The 17,342-nt window shown below is 48.7% G+C and overlaps 1 protein-coding gene across 1 annotated transcript in view; it reads right to left on the minus strand.

Moving 5' to 3' along the window:
* Positions 1–17,342, minus strand: part of LOC113406927 (translin-associated factor X-interacting protein 1-like) — a 50,858-nt gene that overhangs the window by 11,369 nt on the left and 22,147 nt on the right. The window contains exons 4-9 of the mRNA XM_029912023.1: positions 16,421–16,544; positions 14,281–14,374; positions 8,896–9,092; positions 5,083–5,218; positions 3,259–3,428; positions 186–345 (exon numbers count right to left, since the gene is read on the minus strand). Coding sequence (XP_029767883.1) covers positions 186–345; positions 3,259–3,428; positions 5,083–5,218; positions 8,896–9,092; positions 14,281–14,374; positions 16,421–16,544 — 881 coding nt within the window. The remainder of the gene's footprint in view (positions 1–185; positions 346–3,258; positions 3,429–5,082; positions 5,219–8,895; positions 9,093–14,280; positions 14,375–16,420; positions 16,545–17,342) is intronic.

The raw sequence follows: 17,342 nt of genomic DNA on the forward strand, positions 1-17,342 counted from the left end.
GCCCGTACATTAAACACACAATACAAAACAAGAGTCACTGAGCCCCTCCAGCTGCCAGCCCCACCTCCTCCATAAAAGCCTGATTGGAGGAAATGGGGTTTTGCACTGTGCCCAAAGATTAACAAACTCACAGCACTTTGAGATGGGACGTCCAATGCAAATCATCATCAATGAGAGCCTGGTACCTGCACATTTTGCCCAGTCAGGCCGGGGGGTGGAGCTGCGCTGAACTTGCTGGAGTTCGTTGTAGAACCGGTCTCGCTCTTCCACGGTCTCTTGGTGGATTTCCAGCAGAGTGTCGTACTCCTTTTGGAGGTCATCAAAATCCTTCTGCAGAACTTCCATCTAACATAAGGGAAAGTGGGGCAGAGATAAACCAGTGCTGATGGCTCTGGACTTCTCGCAGTTATTCAATCCCTTTTCAGACTGAATTTTAGACCAGAGGTGGCCAAAGAGCAGCATAGGTGAGCTTGGGGCAGTCCACAGCTTTCTAGAGTACGGCTGCTCATCTTTAGAATGGAGGTGGAGCCCCAGGATGCAATATTCCACTTGGCCACCCAGCTCAAGCAGAGCATCTTTTGCTGGGACTTGTAGCCCCTGAAAGCTGCCACACTGATGGGAAATTGCTGCTTTTTAAAGGTGAACTGCAAAGAATTTTTGTAAAGGTTTTTTTTTGTCTTATGGTGTAAAAAGTACTTGAATGGTACTTTTGTTGTTGTTGTTGTTCTTTAAGAAAAAGGTCTTGGGGGCACTGTGCTGCAGGCAGACCAGATGCCAGCTCATGCCAAAGTCCCCATGCCTCAGTTGAACACTGACAAATATCTAACTGGGATCAGTCTGGCTCCCCTGTGTTAAAACAGGTATTAGAATGATAAAAGTGAGTTTAGTGTTTAGCCATTACTGAATGCTTGTGAGTTGCTGCCTGCGTTCATCTCACCTTATAACATCTGAATCACATATGATAAGGGAATGGTTGAGTGTTTGTGTTGTAAACCTGTGTAAATCACCAGACAGAGAGACATTAACTTCTAGAGAGGAACATTAAAGAAGGTATAAGACTTTGTTGTTTGCTCTCTTCCCACTGCACAAAGAGGAGTCTTGCAAGTGAATTCCTCCCATCAGTTGAGTTTGCATCTCAAAGCTGAAATGGGGAAGGGAATAAAAAGCCCTAAGAACGAGGAACTGTATCTTTATGCTACTTGGACTCCGGGGAACCAGGATTACTAAGCATAAGCAAAAGTTCCCCAGCTGCTTAGCCTGGGTTAGCCCTAAAGAACTTGCTTATCACAGAAGCTTCTGTTACTTTGGAAGCTTAAGATTGTAACTCATTTGTATGTATCTATGTTTAGGTGCTGTAACCATGTAAATAAATCTTATTTCCTTTTCCTGTTAATAAATCGGTAGATAGTTTATTATAGAATAGGCTACCAGTCTTGTCTTTGGTGTGAGATCTCAGGTGCAACTGACCTGGGGCAAGACAGATCGGAGCACCCCAGGGGGACTGTCTGTGACTCCACAGTAAGGCTGTTACAGTGCCTGAGGAGTTCACACTTCATAATTGGTTGGTGAAATCTAAGTCTAGAACTCACAGCCAGGGTGGGGTTTGTGTCCTGATTCTTACCAGTCTGCTCTGAGGTTGGTACCCGCGCTCTGAGGTTGGTACCCGTGCTCTTGAGCCAATGCAGGACAGCTTGACATGCATCTGTTTGTTACTTGAGAAATACCTGGTCTGAAGTGACCTGTTTTTGCTGCCAGTCCTTCTGCAGGATGAAGCACTAGCAAGATTATGACTGAAACCCAACCTCTGAGAGGGAGGGAAAGGGAGTTTTATTCACACCTTCATTGTGTATGACTCTGTTTCTGTTATCTAGAACTCAAACTCCGGGGATTCAAAGATTCAACACCTGCTTCCCTGTAACTGAAGGCTGAGAGCCTTTGCTCCAGCAAAAACAGATACATAAGGCCTAGTATTTCTAATGTAACAACCAGGCAGAAAAGATCAGAAACCTGCCAGGCCCCCTTAACCCATCAGAGGGAAGCAAAAAAGGTGCACACACTATATATATGCTTTTTGCAGTTCATCTTTAATGCAAATTTGGGCAGCGCTCAAAAAGCAAATTTGGGCACCCCCAAACTAGACCCCTTGATAATACATCAACTTTTTCCCAGTCTATCAGGCAGCTCTTTGTTTCTTTCAGAGGAGAGGAGTTACTCTGAGCCAAACCCCCTCTATGCCCCCATCTCTCCTTTGCACCCTGACCAATGGCAGGAATGATCCTGAAACAACCAGTGGGCTTGCTACAGATTGACATGAGTGATTCCTTGCTCTGGGGTCTAGCCCAGCTAGGAGCTGGACTCAATGACCTCTTCTGGCCCATGACAGCTCAGGAGCAGGGCTAAGCCTTGGACGTTGCTCATTTTTGTTCATTATATCCTTTGCTGAACTGTAGGAGAGCAGGCGCTGCTCCTGCCTGTGTGCACTGCAAGCCGAGTGCTCACACTATTTGCTCTGAAAAGGAGGCAGGCAAGCAAACAAAGCGAGCCACCTACAACAGAGGCTATTCCAGCCCTCAATCCAGCTTGGGAAATGTCTTCAGTCGGCTAGCAGCATGGTGACCCTGGAGCCACAGAAGGCTAAGGACCCCATTTCATATCAGTGGGAAATGCAGCAGCACCACCAGGCAGACACAGAAACTGCCAGCTGAGTGCTTCTTTCAGTAAGTAGAGCTATGGAGAGGGCTATGGTGTAAGATATCCCTAACTTCATTACCTGATTTATACAGTGTTCTACAGCACTACATGCAGCTAAAATTGACTCTCTTATTACCAGTAAGAGAGCAGGCTACACAGTAGGATATTTATGCTAACCAACACCTCTCCACCTCTGTATATTACTGTTAATACACCACAGCAAAACCAGCAGTGCTTTGAATCCAGAGGTTACAGCTGTCCAGATGTGGCTCTTTAATTGTTCTATGGGAAGCCCCAATCAAGGGGATGTGACATTTATTTGCGGGGAGGAATTAAACAATGTATTGAAATATTGCTAAGGCTGAGATCCAAACTGTCAACTGGCAGGCACTTCTGCGTTACCATTTCCTCCCTACCGTATCTCCTTGGGCCTACAGACAAGAGCCAGGTGCAATGGGACAAGTTAGGGTTGGAGTGAGCACCTCCTGGATTTGCTGAGTCCATACTTCAGCCTGCACCCCAAGATACAGGATGGTATTTGTGTGGTAGACACAGCCTTATGATCACCTTCTCAAACAGATCAGAATATTTTTTCTCCTGCGATTCGAAGTCTCTCCTGGGTACGACGTCTCCGTAATCTGCTTTCATCGTGTTCAGCTCCACCTGGGCTTTTGTGAGGTCCTGCCGAGCTATCTTCAACGCCAGCGTTACCTTGACCAAGTCTTCACCCTTGACCTCTTTAAACAACAATCGTCAATGCACAGTCAGATGGAGGGCTGTGACTGCGAGCCCGGCTCTCTGGAGGCACGTCCTCAGGTGAGTGTTATTAAAGCCCCCAGAGGTTCTGATGTGCTGTCGCCACTGAGGCAGTGCAGCAGTCCTGGTGTTCCCAGCTTTTGACAGTTTAAGAGTCACATGAGTCGGGCTGGGGCTGGAGCCCATCTGCTCACGGCATGAAAATCTCCAGTCCTCTTGTGAATGTCAGCCCTGCCTCGGGGGGGGAAACCCCATCTGACTGGCTACCTTCCCCACTGCCCCACCTCCTGGGGAGGAGCAGCCAATCAGGGCTTCTGCAGGGGACAGACAGAACTCTCTCCCCAGGAGCTGACACTCCACTCACGGGATGGGGGTGGGGGGGGGGAAGAGGGAACTAAAGAGCACAGCAGCTCAGGGTGGCTCCATCCCTTCTTCCCCCCTCCCCTCCTGTGAGCAACAGGGGCAGGATGGTGCCTCTGCCCCTCCTGGAACACCCTGCCTGGGAGCGGGAAGGTGGGTTGAAGAACCCAGGAGCTATCGGAGAAGCAAACGTGGGACTGGGAGGACAGATCTGCAGTGGGGCTGAGGAGGTGCACAGTTAATTGCTGGGCTGAAGGAGAAGCAGATGTGGAGCTGCTCCTCCAGAATTAAGGAGGAGGAGGAAGGGGATTGGAGAGTAGCTGGAAGCTTTGCACAGCAGGGCCAGAATTTGGGAGACTCGGCAGTGCTGTAATGACCATATACACAAGGGTAGGGGTGGGACCCCACTCGATCTGCCCTTCCAGCTTGACTTGTGAAGCCCTGATAACTACTCTCTGGGAATGGTTTTCCAACCAGTTATGCACCCACTTTATAGTAGCTCCACCTAGGTTATATTTCCCTAGTTTGTTTATGAGAAGGTCGTATGTATATATTTATGCAAATATGTATTTGCATAGCGCTTCAATCCCCATTGGTGACTCTGGATGCTATTGTAATGCAAACATTCAATACTAAAATCAGTACTAATAAAGAACAAGAAGAAAGGCTACTTACCAGGAACTGTAGTTCTTGGAGTAAATTATCTTTGCGGACCCACATTCCCTACCCTCCTTACCCATGTTCAAAGTCCCAGGCTGGATTCTGGGTTGGCGGGAAGGGACAGAGCAGAAGCAGGGATGTGCTCTCTTTGGGTCTGAACATTCAAATCCAGATATGGGGCGCTCATGTGGACACCAAGCTACTACTTTCTAGCAAGTTCCCAACCAGCAGCTCTGGGGGTGCAAGCGTCCCAGAGCGTGACTCTGCAGGGGCCACCTACTCAAAGAATTACTATCACTGGCAAGTAACCTGACGGGCACAAACTCAGAGCAGTTTTGTAAACACAAATGCTAAAGATCCTGAACTTCCAGAAGGTTCGCTTGTTCCGAGGGCTCGACCTTGCAGCCTGCCTATCACAAGATCCTTGAGCACCAGCAACTTCCACTGAAGTCAAAAGGCACAAAGGGCTCTCAGCACCTTGCGGGATCTGGCCCCTGAATACCTGTTACGCTAAGTAGCGGGTGAGTGCTGAGACTTCCATGCAATGCTGGTTATGTGGCTCTGGGTTTGGGGCTTGCTGCAGGATAAGCTCTTACAAAAAATTGCTTTCTCTACCTTGGACTTGGCGAAGCGACATTTCCAACTGCTGGTTGCGCATTTCATTCAGGTCTGCTAGCAGCAGCTTGCGTGCATCACACTCGTTAATGTAGCGCATGTATTCCTTGGCCACATTCTTCCGCAGCTTGTTCACCTGCAGGGGACAGGATGCTGGGCTAAACTCAAGTTCTCAGATACTGTAGAGATGAGCATCGTTGAAAAGCCCAGGAGAAAACTAATTGTTCTGTCTTTGCAACCTTAATAGCATTCTTTTACATTGTTTTGGTTGTAATATTGTACATATACAATAAACCACCTTTGTCCCGTGCCCCCCCCGCACCATCCCCCCATAATCTGAACCTCTGAGAGGCTTGCAGAGAATCTGGCCCCAGCTTCCATTCCCAGATCTGCCAGAAGTGACGTTGTGCAACCTCTCCGTTAACCCAGCTGTACAATGCAGGGGCATGAGGCTCAGCTCATCAAGGAGGGCTGTGAAGTGCACAGAACCATAAGCACCAGTCAGTGAGGAGCTGAGACTGGAACTCATGGTCTGCCCCTGCCTGGTGCCCAGAACTCCTTCCCCCAGTGGTTAAAATAGACTGAAATAGGAGCGAGTTTTCACTGCACAAGCCAAGGAGTGGTGGATGGGGTGGCGAGCTGCACCTTCAAGCCAAGAAGAGGAGGGGGAGCTTAACCTTTGCATTTAGAGGGAACTGTGCTTGCCACACTTACCTTTACTTGCCTAACCCCTGCCTTCCCCTAGGCCAATGCGGTGACAGCAGCTGCTGCTGCTGCGCTATCCCCCAGTCAGGAGTTCTAGCTCTGTGGCTGCAAGAAGCATGCTTAGTGTGGACGGACAGCATGTTAGGAAGCACTGTGTGGCTGGAGCATGCTCAGTGTGGATGGAATGGTTGGAGATTTTAGCTAAGTAGGTGCAAATGGTGATGCTCAGTAGTCATAGGTCAGCTAAATCTGCGTGGATTTTCATGAGGCCAGCAAAAGGCACTTCCTCAACCCCTGCCCCATTTCAAGTTCCCGCTTCAAACCCTGGAAGTGCCAGAGCTCCTTAAAGAAACAACTGAATACATCTTTTGACAGTGTCAAAACTATATCCATTTTCTCCTAACTTCTTTTTTAGAAACAGCTGTCACGGAGTCCCCGGGCGATGCTCTGGAACTGCTCCATACGAAGCCAGCCAGGACTCTCGGGGAGCCTCTCTCTGAGCAGACTGTCTCCAGGGCAAGAAGCTTACACAGCTTCGACCTTCCTGGGTCTGACCATGGAGCATTCAGCCTCCCCTTCCACACCGTGCGCTTCCCACAGCGAGTTTGCCCGGGCGGGGCTCCTGGGGAAGCCAGAGGGCCCTGCATCCCAACTCCGCAGTCAGACGTGACTCTCAGCCAGTGGGTAAAACAGAAGGTTTATTAGTCGACAGGAACACAGCATAGAACAGAACTTGTTAGCACAGAAATCAGTGACTTTCAGCCAAGTCCATCTTGGGGGGAGGGGAGCCCAGAGCCAGGGCTCTGATCCTTCCCCTACGTCACAAGCCAGCAGAGACTGACACGCTGCCAGCCGCCTGGCCCCTGCCCTGCCCGTTGCTCCTCCTCTGTCCTATGTCTCGCTTCCCAGGCCAAGAGTCACCTGGTCGCATCCCCCTCCTGGGTCTCAGGTTCTGAAGGGGCGGCCAAAGCATCCGTGCAGGCAGCTGGAGCAGCCTCCGCAAAAGTCACACCCCCGTATTCCCACCACCTAGACATTGGTGCAATGCACAGGGAAACTGAGGCACCCACAGCATTCAAGCAAAACAGTAAGACTCACATAGGCTCACATACAACATAACAAGGGAAAATCCCCACTTCGTCACAACAGCTTCACTCAGTTCTTGCTGAAACTTAAAACAAAATCCACATGAGGCAGTGCGATGGGGCATGGGGTGTCCACCTCACAGAAGGCTGAAGGGGTTAAGGTAGCTACATGGGCCAATTCACCTCCTTGGCTGCACCTGGAGGAGGAGCCCGGGAGCAGTATAGTAACACCCATTGTTTCATGTTCTCTGTATATATATATCTTCCTACTGTATTTTCCACTACATGCATCCGATGAAGTAGGTTGTAGCCCACGAAAGCTTATGCTCAAATAAATTTGTTAGTCTCTAAGGTGCCACAAGTACTCCTGTTCTTTTTGCTGATACAGACTAACACGGCTGCTACTCTGAAATCAGACTAATTAGAGACAAGACTCTGCTGGACAGGGACAGGAACAGGAGGGGCCTGTATAAAGTTCAGTAGCTGAGAACAGCTGGGGGTGGCAGAGTGAGAATGCTGCAGTCACTCTTGAGGTGAGAGAAGGCAAGGTAGGAAACAGCCCAGGGATAAGACTGTGCTGACTTTCACTGCTTGTTGTAAGGTCCCTGGGCTGGAATCCCGTGTAGAGGGCATGCCTGGATCCCCCTACCAGCCCCTGGAGAAGTGGCATCATTAAGAGGGAAGTGAAAGGGAAGACTGCCTAGGACAGTGGGTCCTGAGAGATGTTGATACAGTGGGAGGGGAGGACTACAGGGACTTGGTCAGAGGACCAAGCCACAAAGTGGGCACAGATGAATCCTGAGGGATAAGAGTGCTGGAGTACAACTGCAGGAAGGGGCATTGACCTTGCAGAGCAAATCCCCAGCTGTGGCCAGAAGGAGGTGCTCTAGCAGTGAGTAGAGCACCCCTGTGACAGACAGACACCTCAGATTCTAGCCTGAGCAGTTTGTTTGACAAAATTATAAGCAACTGAAAACTTATCAATGGAAAATGTTAGGCAGACTTCGCTGTAAGTGTCACTACCAGCATCACCTACAATAAAATGAATGATAGATACAATATGGACAGGTAGATACAGGTACACCCACACACCCAAATGGAAATGGGAGTCATGTGACACACTTTGGAGCCATGAGCTCAATTGCATTTCCCATGCACTGCTGACTGGCTCTCTGCCCACTAACTCGCCTCCCCTGGGACTCATCTAGTATTCCACGGTTCTTAGGAACTTCAGCCATTTTAAATATTTCCTCCTTCTCCCGTAAATGGGGATTTCCCACAGAAAATCCATCTGCCCAAAATCCAGGCCAGGGACATCCTTTCTATACATAAAAATGTCATGGCTTTATATCTAATGTCTTGTGGTCTGATCTTCATCCCACTAGAAGAGGGAGAATTAGAGCTGGACTCAGTAGTCACGCAGCTCTACAGGGCCATGAGACATTGGTGTTTATCATCAAGACAGTTTTTAGATCTCTTTTAGATTACTCTAATAGGTTTTTTTATGTGGCTGGTATAAATATTTTTCTCAACACTCATGAGGGAGGATCTAAATAACTCATGTGTGGCTTTGTCACGTGTCCGTAATGTGCCCATCCCATGTATTGTGTCCACAGACCCAGTGAAAAGCATTGACATGATGGCTGGGGAAGACACTGCACCTCTAGGCTTGACAGTTCATAGCCCTGGCACCCCTGGACTTGCTACGTTAGTTATGAAAGTAAAAAAATTGCTTGAGCCCTGACCCCTTTCATTACCAATTAAGCACCAGGGAAGACAAACCTACATCCACAACGCAGAAGAGTTTTGACAGCCTAGCACAGTGGAACGTGCCATCTGCAGGGAACGTTGAGCTGAAGACCTCTGCATTAGCACGGAATCAGGCTGAGCACGCCAAATCATCAGCACCTTACGAAGCCTGGGGCTGCGCCCATTGATTCAGTGGGAGCAGGATCGGGCTGTCTGGGACTAGATACATAAGGCTGGGGTGGGAAACATCTGGTTGATCATTATCCCACTTTACCTGAGTCTGCAGGGAGCCCTTCTCCTCCTTCATCTTGTCAATAAGCTTTAACAGATACAGTTTCTCTTTCTTCAGCATCGTTATTTCAGCTTTCTCCTCCTCCTGGAGTGCCACGATCTGCCGGGTGCACTCATCTGACACAGACACCAGCATTGCCTTCAAGGGCTCTAGGGAGCGGATCTTCTCCCTCAGGTGAGCTAGAGGAGGAAAGGGTGGGCTCTCATAATTAAGGATTCAATAGGCAGACGAGTCAAATTGCATAGCCCTATCTAAGACCTACTGTTCAAGACTGGAACCTGGGACAAAACCAGCAAGTTTTTCCTCCACCTGCTATGGTGAGCAGCTGAGGGCTGGCTTTCTTTGGAATTCTAGCTTTTGGGACTGTATTCTGCTGATCTCTCTTCCTATAGGTATAAGCTCCATGTGGGCTGCTGATCTTAATTCACTGCTGTTTATATTGGTTCCAAACACTAAATGCAAAAAGGATCTCTGGCTTTTTTTGAGCACCCATGATTTTCTTCAGATGTGGCCAGCTCCCCCCAGGTTTCACTTTAACAGATCTCCCAGAGTGGAATGGCAGATGGGTGGGGTAGAGTCAGCTGGTAGCTCATTACCCATCCACTACCAGAAAGAGACAGCTTGAATCCTCCATTCTTCTCCTGGTGGAGACATCTGCCTCTAGATCCACAGCCGCATGCGTGCTGCTCCCCTAGGAGTGATTGTCAGGAACACCTGGTCACTCCCAACCATGATTTCTCTTCCCTTTTGAGGATGCTCCTCCCTCTTACCAGGCTCTCTTCCCTTTGGCTCCTCCAGGAGATTGCCCATGATGACTCACGTGCCTTTCCCACCCTGCTCTCTGACTCCTCTGACAGAACCCAAGGGCTCTGCTCTAATTTGGACCTTCCACTGAAATAATTTTTTTCTTAAACTCACCTATGGGGTAGACATAGTGACAGCACTTGTTCTATTGCTGATACTCCAGCTACAAATACACAATAAGATGCCATGGGTTTTGATTGCTTGTCTTTCCTATTTTTATGAGACCAAATGCTGCCAGGATTAAAGGAGTTGCTCAAAGATGCCGTGTGTACTGAGCTCAAATGATAGCACAGCAAGGGCTCTGCCACAGTAACTGCTATGCTGAGCCAGCAAGCATCCATTTTGGAGAGAGGAGTGAATGGAAGGAAAGAATTGCTGGTGAGGTCCAGATAGCCCGACTTGCTCTCTTCCATCAAAAGCCCTCCTGTCATTGTATTTACGCACAGACGTTGTAGGATGTTCTGCATTTTACAATTTAAAGTGCATGCAGTCCTAGAATAGGAGGCACTATTTCTCATCCCACTTTTCTATCAATAAAAACGATGCACAGGCGATTTCACTCCAGGGCTGTGACTACTCTGAGGTGTCTTTCTTTTTGGTCAAGTTTTCCCACTGTTGCACGTACACTGGGGCAGCTCCCCTCATAGTAGCACTGTGGGGAGCACCAGAGTATACCAGCCACCAGGACTTTCACCACCTGCTCAGGGCAGGTCTAGAGAAGGTGCTGTTAAAATCACCCACAGCAAGTCTACACTGCTGTTCTCACCATTGCTGCCACTTGTGGAGCTGTGCTAGTGCAAGCGAAGCAGACTGTGGTGAAAAGCCCTGTGTAGGGAGGGTCCTAGGATATGCTGAGTCCAGCCATTGCCAGTTCTCATCAGATGAGCTCAAATAACAGACTGTTGGAAAGGAAAAGTGAAAGGTCCAGTTTCTGTAGTAATCCAAAGGAATACATTTACTCCTGTTACCGGCACACTAGAGATACAACACAACATCCCTCACAACATCCTAAGTCATGACATTATGGTGACACGTGCTATTTTACTCACATTTTCCAACACAGGTAGTGGAAGTCACCCAGCTACGTTCTGGCTTTGAAAAAATCTCTGTAACCAGGGAGCTTACTAGGAGATTGCACCTGCTGTTTCTAACCTTCATAATTCCCTGTGGAATCTAGACACTTCAGCACAAGTAGTCACTTTCCAGAGACAAGTAGTCACTCTTGGGAAAGTGTTGCCCTTTCAAAAGATTATGAGCTTGTCTTCACTACAAAATTAACTCAATTTATAACTTGAGCGTTGCCCTTCACTTGTGTCTTGTCCACACACAAAACCCCGAGTAGGGTGGTGATGGTTTTAAATCGAGTGAGCTGGCCCACCAGGGGTATAAGCTAAAACTCAAGTGAGCCCAACTTGTCAGCTGCTAAGATGATCACTCTGCTGTGTGGCTGCAGGCTAAAGCCACTCAAGTGCTCCTCCTTCCTCCAACTCTCCCCATGTGTCCAGAAAGAACAGACGATTCACTGTGAAAGGATCCAGAGTGGCTCAGCTTAAACCAATGGTCACCAACCGGTTGATCGCGATCGACTGGTCGATCCTAGAGGATCTCCCAGTCAATCGTGATCTCCAGTGGCACAGCGGGGCTGCCGCTAAGACAGGCTCCCTGCCTGCCATGTCCCCACACTGATCCCGGAAGCAGCTAGCGTGGTCCCGTGGGCAGGGGTCTCCCTCCATGCACTGCTCCAGCCTGCAAGAACCGCCCCCGCAGCTCCCATTGGCTGGGAATGGGAAGCTGTGGCCAATGGGAGCTTGCGGGGGCGGTTCTTGCAGACGGGGCAGCATGCGAAGCCATGTGCCACCCGCCCCCCCCAGGGGCCACAAGGGTGCGTTGGCCCCTTCCAGGAGCGGCGTGGGGCCAGGGTAGGGAGGGAGCCTGCCTTAGCGGTAAGTGCTGCCCGGCGGGAGGCCGCAGCCCAAACCCCAGCACTGAGCCCCTTCCTGGAGCCAGCACCCTGTACCCCCTCCTGCACCCCAACCCTGTGCCCTGACCCCCCTCCCAGAACCAGCACCCTGTACCCCTTCCTGCACCCCAACACTCTGCCCCAGCCCAGAGTCCCCTCCTGCACCCCAGCCCAGAGCCCCCTCCCACACTGTGAACCCCTCAGCTCCAGCCCAGAGCCCGCACCCCCTCCCGAACCCCAACCCCCTACGCCAACCCGGTGAAAGTAAGTGAGGGTGGGGGAGAGCAAGTGACGGGGAGGGAGGATGGAATGAGTGGGGTGGGGCTTTGGGGAAGGGGCAGGGCCTCGTGGAAGGGGCGGGGTAGATCCTGGGTTGCCCTTAAATTCAAAAGTGATCTTGGGTGTAAAAAGGTTGGCGAGCACTGGCTTAAACCATGGTATGTGGCCCCAGAAAGCCCAGTGCTACACACCGGTGAGTGCGGCACCAATGTCGGGACACAACAGCTCGAGTGCTGTTTTACAGTGTGGCCACTTTCAATTGAGTGAGGCTAACTTGAGAGTAGTAACTGGAGTGTAGATAACTCAAGTTTACTCTGCAGTGAAGACAGACCCTCTCATTGAGCTCTTGTCTTTATGGAGTTTCCAGCAACGCTAAATGTTTCTAAGAATTGTACAAATAGCTGTGGGGGTCTGTGAAGCCTCGTTCCCACAGCTTTATTTTCTGGCTTGTGCTTAATGTCTTCGTGTTCACAAGGAGATTTTATTTCAGAAAGTTGTTTTCTAAGAGACAGAGCACCAACTAGCACAAGCCCAGTGTGCTCTGGTTACTCACAAGAGCTAATAGGGAATGAGACAGCTGCCGAGTCACTCACACTACCGGTAGCAAGATAAGGCCCAACTGGCTATGATGTAAAATGTGGCACACACGGTCAAAGTATGTTGCCATACTGGAGGCTTGGTTTCAGTTTCAATAGGAGATGAAGTGCTATAGAGATAGCATGCTCATCCCTAGGGATAGGGAGGTGTCTCTTTTTGTTCAGTCCATACAAACCATCAAGCAATTGAAGAGTGATTCTGACTTGCTGCAGCCAAATTCCTGTGATCAAGAGTCAGACTTCAGGTACAGAGCTATTCTACTGACTCACTCTGACAGCAGACTGGTGCTGACTCATTAGCTCCGATTCAGGAGCATAAGACTACAAGTCCTTCTGCAGCAAGAGAGAATGTGGAAGAGGGACAGGAAGTTCTGCAGGGAGAAACCCAGCTCAGACGGGCTCACGCTAAGGTTTATATGTATAACGTGCAGTATTGCATAAATGAAGAATAAAGACAAATCCTAGGAATGGAATGAGTCATAACCCATTGTGTGAGCTGCACAGAGTGAGGTGGAGAACTCACTTGATTATAGTCCCCTCCAGCCCTCTCTAGTTGAAAGGATGGTGACTCTGTGAGGCTCACAGATAGGGGGAAAACTTTAATAGGGAAAAATGGATAGCTCCTCACAACAGAGAGAGATGGCAGGATCCCCACCCTAAACTTAAAAAACAACATATCCCTGCTTCATTTTTGTTTTTATTCTTAAAGCTTCCAAATCCATTTGTTACCATGGCAGCTAGATTCTCCAGGCAGGCCAGTGTATTCACTTGGCTTCCAAAAATAGTTGTATTATAAACACATGTTGTTGGGTTCCCCTAGACTCTATGGGGAACATTGCACCCTAACTTACATGGAAGGGTAAAATAAACATCTAAATTTAGATGTTTAAGAAGCAACACAGTTTGGCCTGAGTGGGGAATGGAAACCAGACCATGGAGGGAACTCATGGAGACAAATCACCACTAGATTGAAGTGGTCAAACTGCTCAAGGGGAAATTGTCTTAATGTTTTAAATTCATAGTTAAAACTGACTTCTTTCCCCAGTTAAGAGCCTGCTGCCACCATCCAGGATACTGCTGCACAAAGAAAGGTTTTGGGACTAGCTGGTTCAGGGGAATGGTATTGGGACATAGAATGTTTCACCTCCAGGACACTGCTTCAATGGAGATGGAACTTCTACCATCTGACAGCTGGTCAGTGGCCTGTGTGAGATGAGTGGATGGTTAGTCTATTTCTATCCATCTGTAGTGTTTATAAAGCGTCCATTGCTGTGACCTCTGAGCACTGGACAAGTCTGATGTACACTAGGAGCTCCCTGGAAGCAGTCAGTTCAGTCTTTGCCTGCCCTGCTAGAAGTGTTATCCCAACCCTAGTTTCCAATGCAATTGGATTCACATCATTAAAAACATCGGCCCACTCCACCATGAGAGTGGTCCTTCCGGGGCAGAGCTGAGGCACTGCTGCTGCCTGGCTTGTGTCCATTCTGGAGATTGATGGGCGGAAATTCTCTATCAGTGAGGCAGAACCAACAGATCATTAGACAGACAGACTCTCCGGTTCACAATAAGTACAAGAGGTAGTTAACAAGAGCCCATTTATTATTATTTTGGCATTGAAGCCTGCCTCTACTGCTCATCCTGTAACTATCCGATACAGCTAATCTACTGTGTAAAGCCACCTGTCTAGAATGACTGTTACTCCCAGCAGAACAGAATCCAAGATCTTACCCAATGTAACTTCATACTCATTCTTTATGGCAGACAGCAGGGGCTTGTAGGTTTTGAAGTCCTCTATGAAGAACTCAAAGATCTCTCTATAAGGCTAACAGAAGACAGAGAGAGAGAGAGGGAGCACTATCAAGGACTCTGTTCATTTTCCTTATCCAGAACTTTGGGCTAGCTGTTGAGGCAATCACTGTTGCTGTCTTAATGACTGCACAGATTATGATGTAATTGTCAACATCCTTTTAAAAATACTGTAAAGTCTTAATAAATAAACACTATTACATTAGCTGCATATTGAGAATTGGATCCCAAAGTAAGTCACAAAAAATATACTTCCAGCTTTGCCATTGAAATGCAACGACTTCTGAGGGGGAGGATGACAGACAGGAATGGGAAATATTGACAGTGGGGCAATGGGAAAGTTTGGCCAAGTATCCCAGGGCAAATCCCCAATCATATGAAAAATGCCATGGGATCTTTAGTGTTTGAGCAGAGCTGATAGGACGTCAGGTTTTGGGGTGAGCAAGTTTTGTTCTGTGTGGTAGCTAAGTTATTTGCAGAATATGAGCCAGTTGTGACTGATCAGGGTTTGCCCTTAGAGTTCAAGATAATTATAACATGATGTTTATTGCCAATATCTCCAAAATCCCTTACATTTGGTGCCAGTGCTTGATATTCATTGAAAGCCTGGAACAGGAGCCATCTAGTGACACCAAATTCCATCTAAAATTCCAAGCCACTATAGAGCTAGACCTGGACATGAAACTAAGTAATCTGGTCTTTTCTATAACTTTTCCCTTGTTTAATACAGACATTTACTGCCAAGCAGAACAGCCTACAGCAGTAACAGGTAAAGGGACTATATTCCTGTAGACATATCTGTAATGAACCACTTCTATTTTCTTCTATTCATTTCATTTTAACTAAGAAAGGCATTCCTGGCAGTGCCTCAGAGTTCCTCACATCCCCACTGCATGCTGAACTCTCTAATCACCATGGGGTGTGCCTCCGTACTAAAGATAAGTGAAAAGAGACATTGCTTTGCCCCTTTGTCAGTGTTGTCTATTTAGATACTAAGGGAGGCTGGTCAGGGATTGTCTCTCCCTACCTCTATGGTCAGTGCTCAGCACAAGAGGGTCAAACTCGTTTGGGAGGGAGTGGAAATTAGTACCTTTCCGTCGGTGTCCCTGGGCTGGAGTACCAGTCACCAGGAAGGGCTTCCCAGTCTCACTGACTGCAGAGTGGACCCCTTTACTGAAGCAGTTGGGGGGGTCACTTAAAGAAATTTTTCATTTATGAAACCTCCTTCCCTCTGTTCAGTTACCTCTCTTTATTCCCCTCCACCCAACCCTTTCCCCTCACCCCCACTGGGGGTCTTTCCCCTCTTTTGTGGCCCCTTTGGGGATTTGACTCTGTCTCCACACCCCCAAACTGGGTGAGTGGGGAGAGTAGAGCAAGAGCTGCTTCCCTGAACCTGGGGTGATCTGATCTGCAGAAGGGGAGGCAGGGAGAAGCAGCCACTCCTCTGAGGCCAGGGCTCAGCAGGGGCAGGGAAGAGAGAAGGAAGAAGCCTCTCCACTGTGCGCATTTGTCAGCAAGGCTCTACAAAGGGGCTCAGCAGGAGGAGGGGGACTCAGTGTCCCATGCCCAATCTCGCATGAAGCTGGAGAAATGGGTCTTGGGGTCAGATCTGGCCCGTGAGCTGTATGCTTGGAACCCTGGCCTGGGAGAATGGGGTCCTGGTCAAGTGTGGGACCTGTTTATTTGTATCATAGTAGTGCAAGGCAATGCGTGAAGGCCATAGTCTGGAACTTCAGCAATTGCATTTGGCCCACGAGTTGCATTCTGGGGCCCATTCACATTTCCAAAAACCAATGGAGAAATGAGGTAGTGGCTGCTCAAGAAAATCTGCAGTATTCTAGGAGGTGCTAAGTGTTATCATCAGAGCGCAGTTACACCGCTTTGTGCACATTGCTTCAAAGTGCCAAGCAAAGCCAGTTCTCATTCAGCACTGGCCACAGGGTCTTCTCTTTCCATCTGCTTTTCTTTTAAGGAACCTATGAATGGCCAGTTTAAAAAAAATAAAAATCCATCCCACTCTGCACTGATGTTTGAATTCACCAGTGTCTCCCTTCCATCAGACCTGGAGCTTAAGTTCCTGAGCATTCTCTTTAGTCAGGTCCAGAGACTGCAGCTCTTTCCTTAGGTAGCATTCCAGCTCTTCCAGGTATCGTGGTTTTGCAATGGTAAGAGAAGCCTGTTTCTTGCTGCAGACAGACAGAAAATGACAGGCAAAATTCTACCACATCTATGGTTCACAATCAATGAGCTCTAGGGTTCTCTCCTCCCACCCCCCATAGCTTTAGAGTGGATCGCTTTACTGTAGCGGTACATCTTTCCAATATGAGAGAGACTCTGTGTCCTGAGTGGCTGAAAGGAACAGAGGCAGATTCGATTGCCACCCAGCCAGACTTGCCTGCACAACTCAGGTTCAACAGGGCTGTGCCTCATATATAGGTTGCACTACAAAGAGACTCACATTTTTCCCTGCTGAATATCTGTGAAAAGAAGTATTGGAGTCCATCTCTATTTGTGTCAGTCTGGAGGACAGTGTGTATTTGAGGCAGAGAGCAGGTCTTCCCCCCATTACATTTTCTGTCCTCCCATCTAGGCCCAAAACTAGAGGAGATCTGGCAATCTGGCATTGGAGTTCTCATCAAGGTGTGTGTGAGAGGGAGGGAGAGAGAGTGTGTGTGCATGTGTGAGAGAGTTTGTCTGTCTGCTCCTCTGTGTGTATGCGACGCCTCTCCTTGCACCAACCCACTTCCCATTACTAACCTCGCAACCAGGGCTGGCTAGCCTCCAGTGTCCTGGCTGGCTGGCCAAGCTGCTGGCCTGCAGGGAGGTGACAACTCCCAGTCACCATCAATACAGGGTTCAGATGCAGACAAATTTACTTGAATGCTTATTTACATCAATCAAATTTGTTCTAGTTGGAGCCTGCCCTGTTGGCTGACAGGAGTTGTAGTCAACTCTGTCCTGGAATGCGCCTGACTGCCTAGGCC

The sequence above is a fragment of the Terrapene carolina genome, unplaced genomic scaffold (genome assembly GCF_002925995.2).
Source record: "Terrapene carolina triunguis isolate 2854851 unplaced genomic scaffold, T_m_triunguis-2.0 Scaffold165, whole genome shotgun sequence".
In the NCBI taxonomy this organism is placed as follows: Eukaryota; Metazoa; Chordata; order Testudines; family Emydidae; genus Terrapene; species Terrapene triunguis.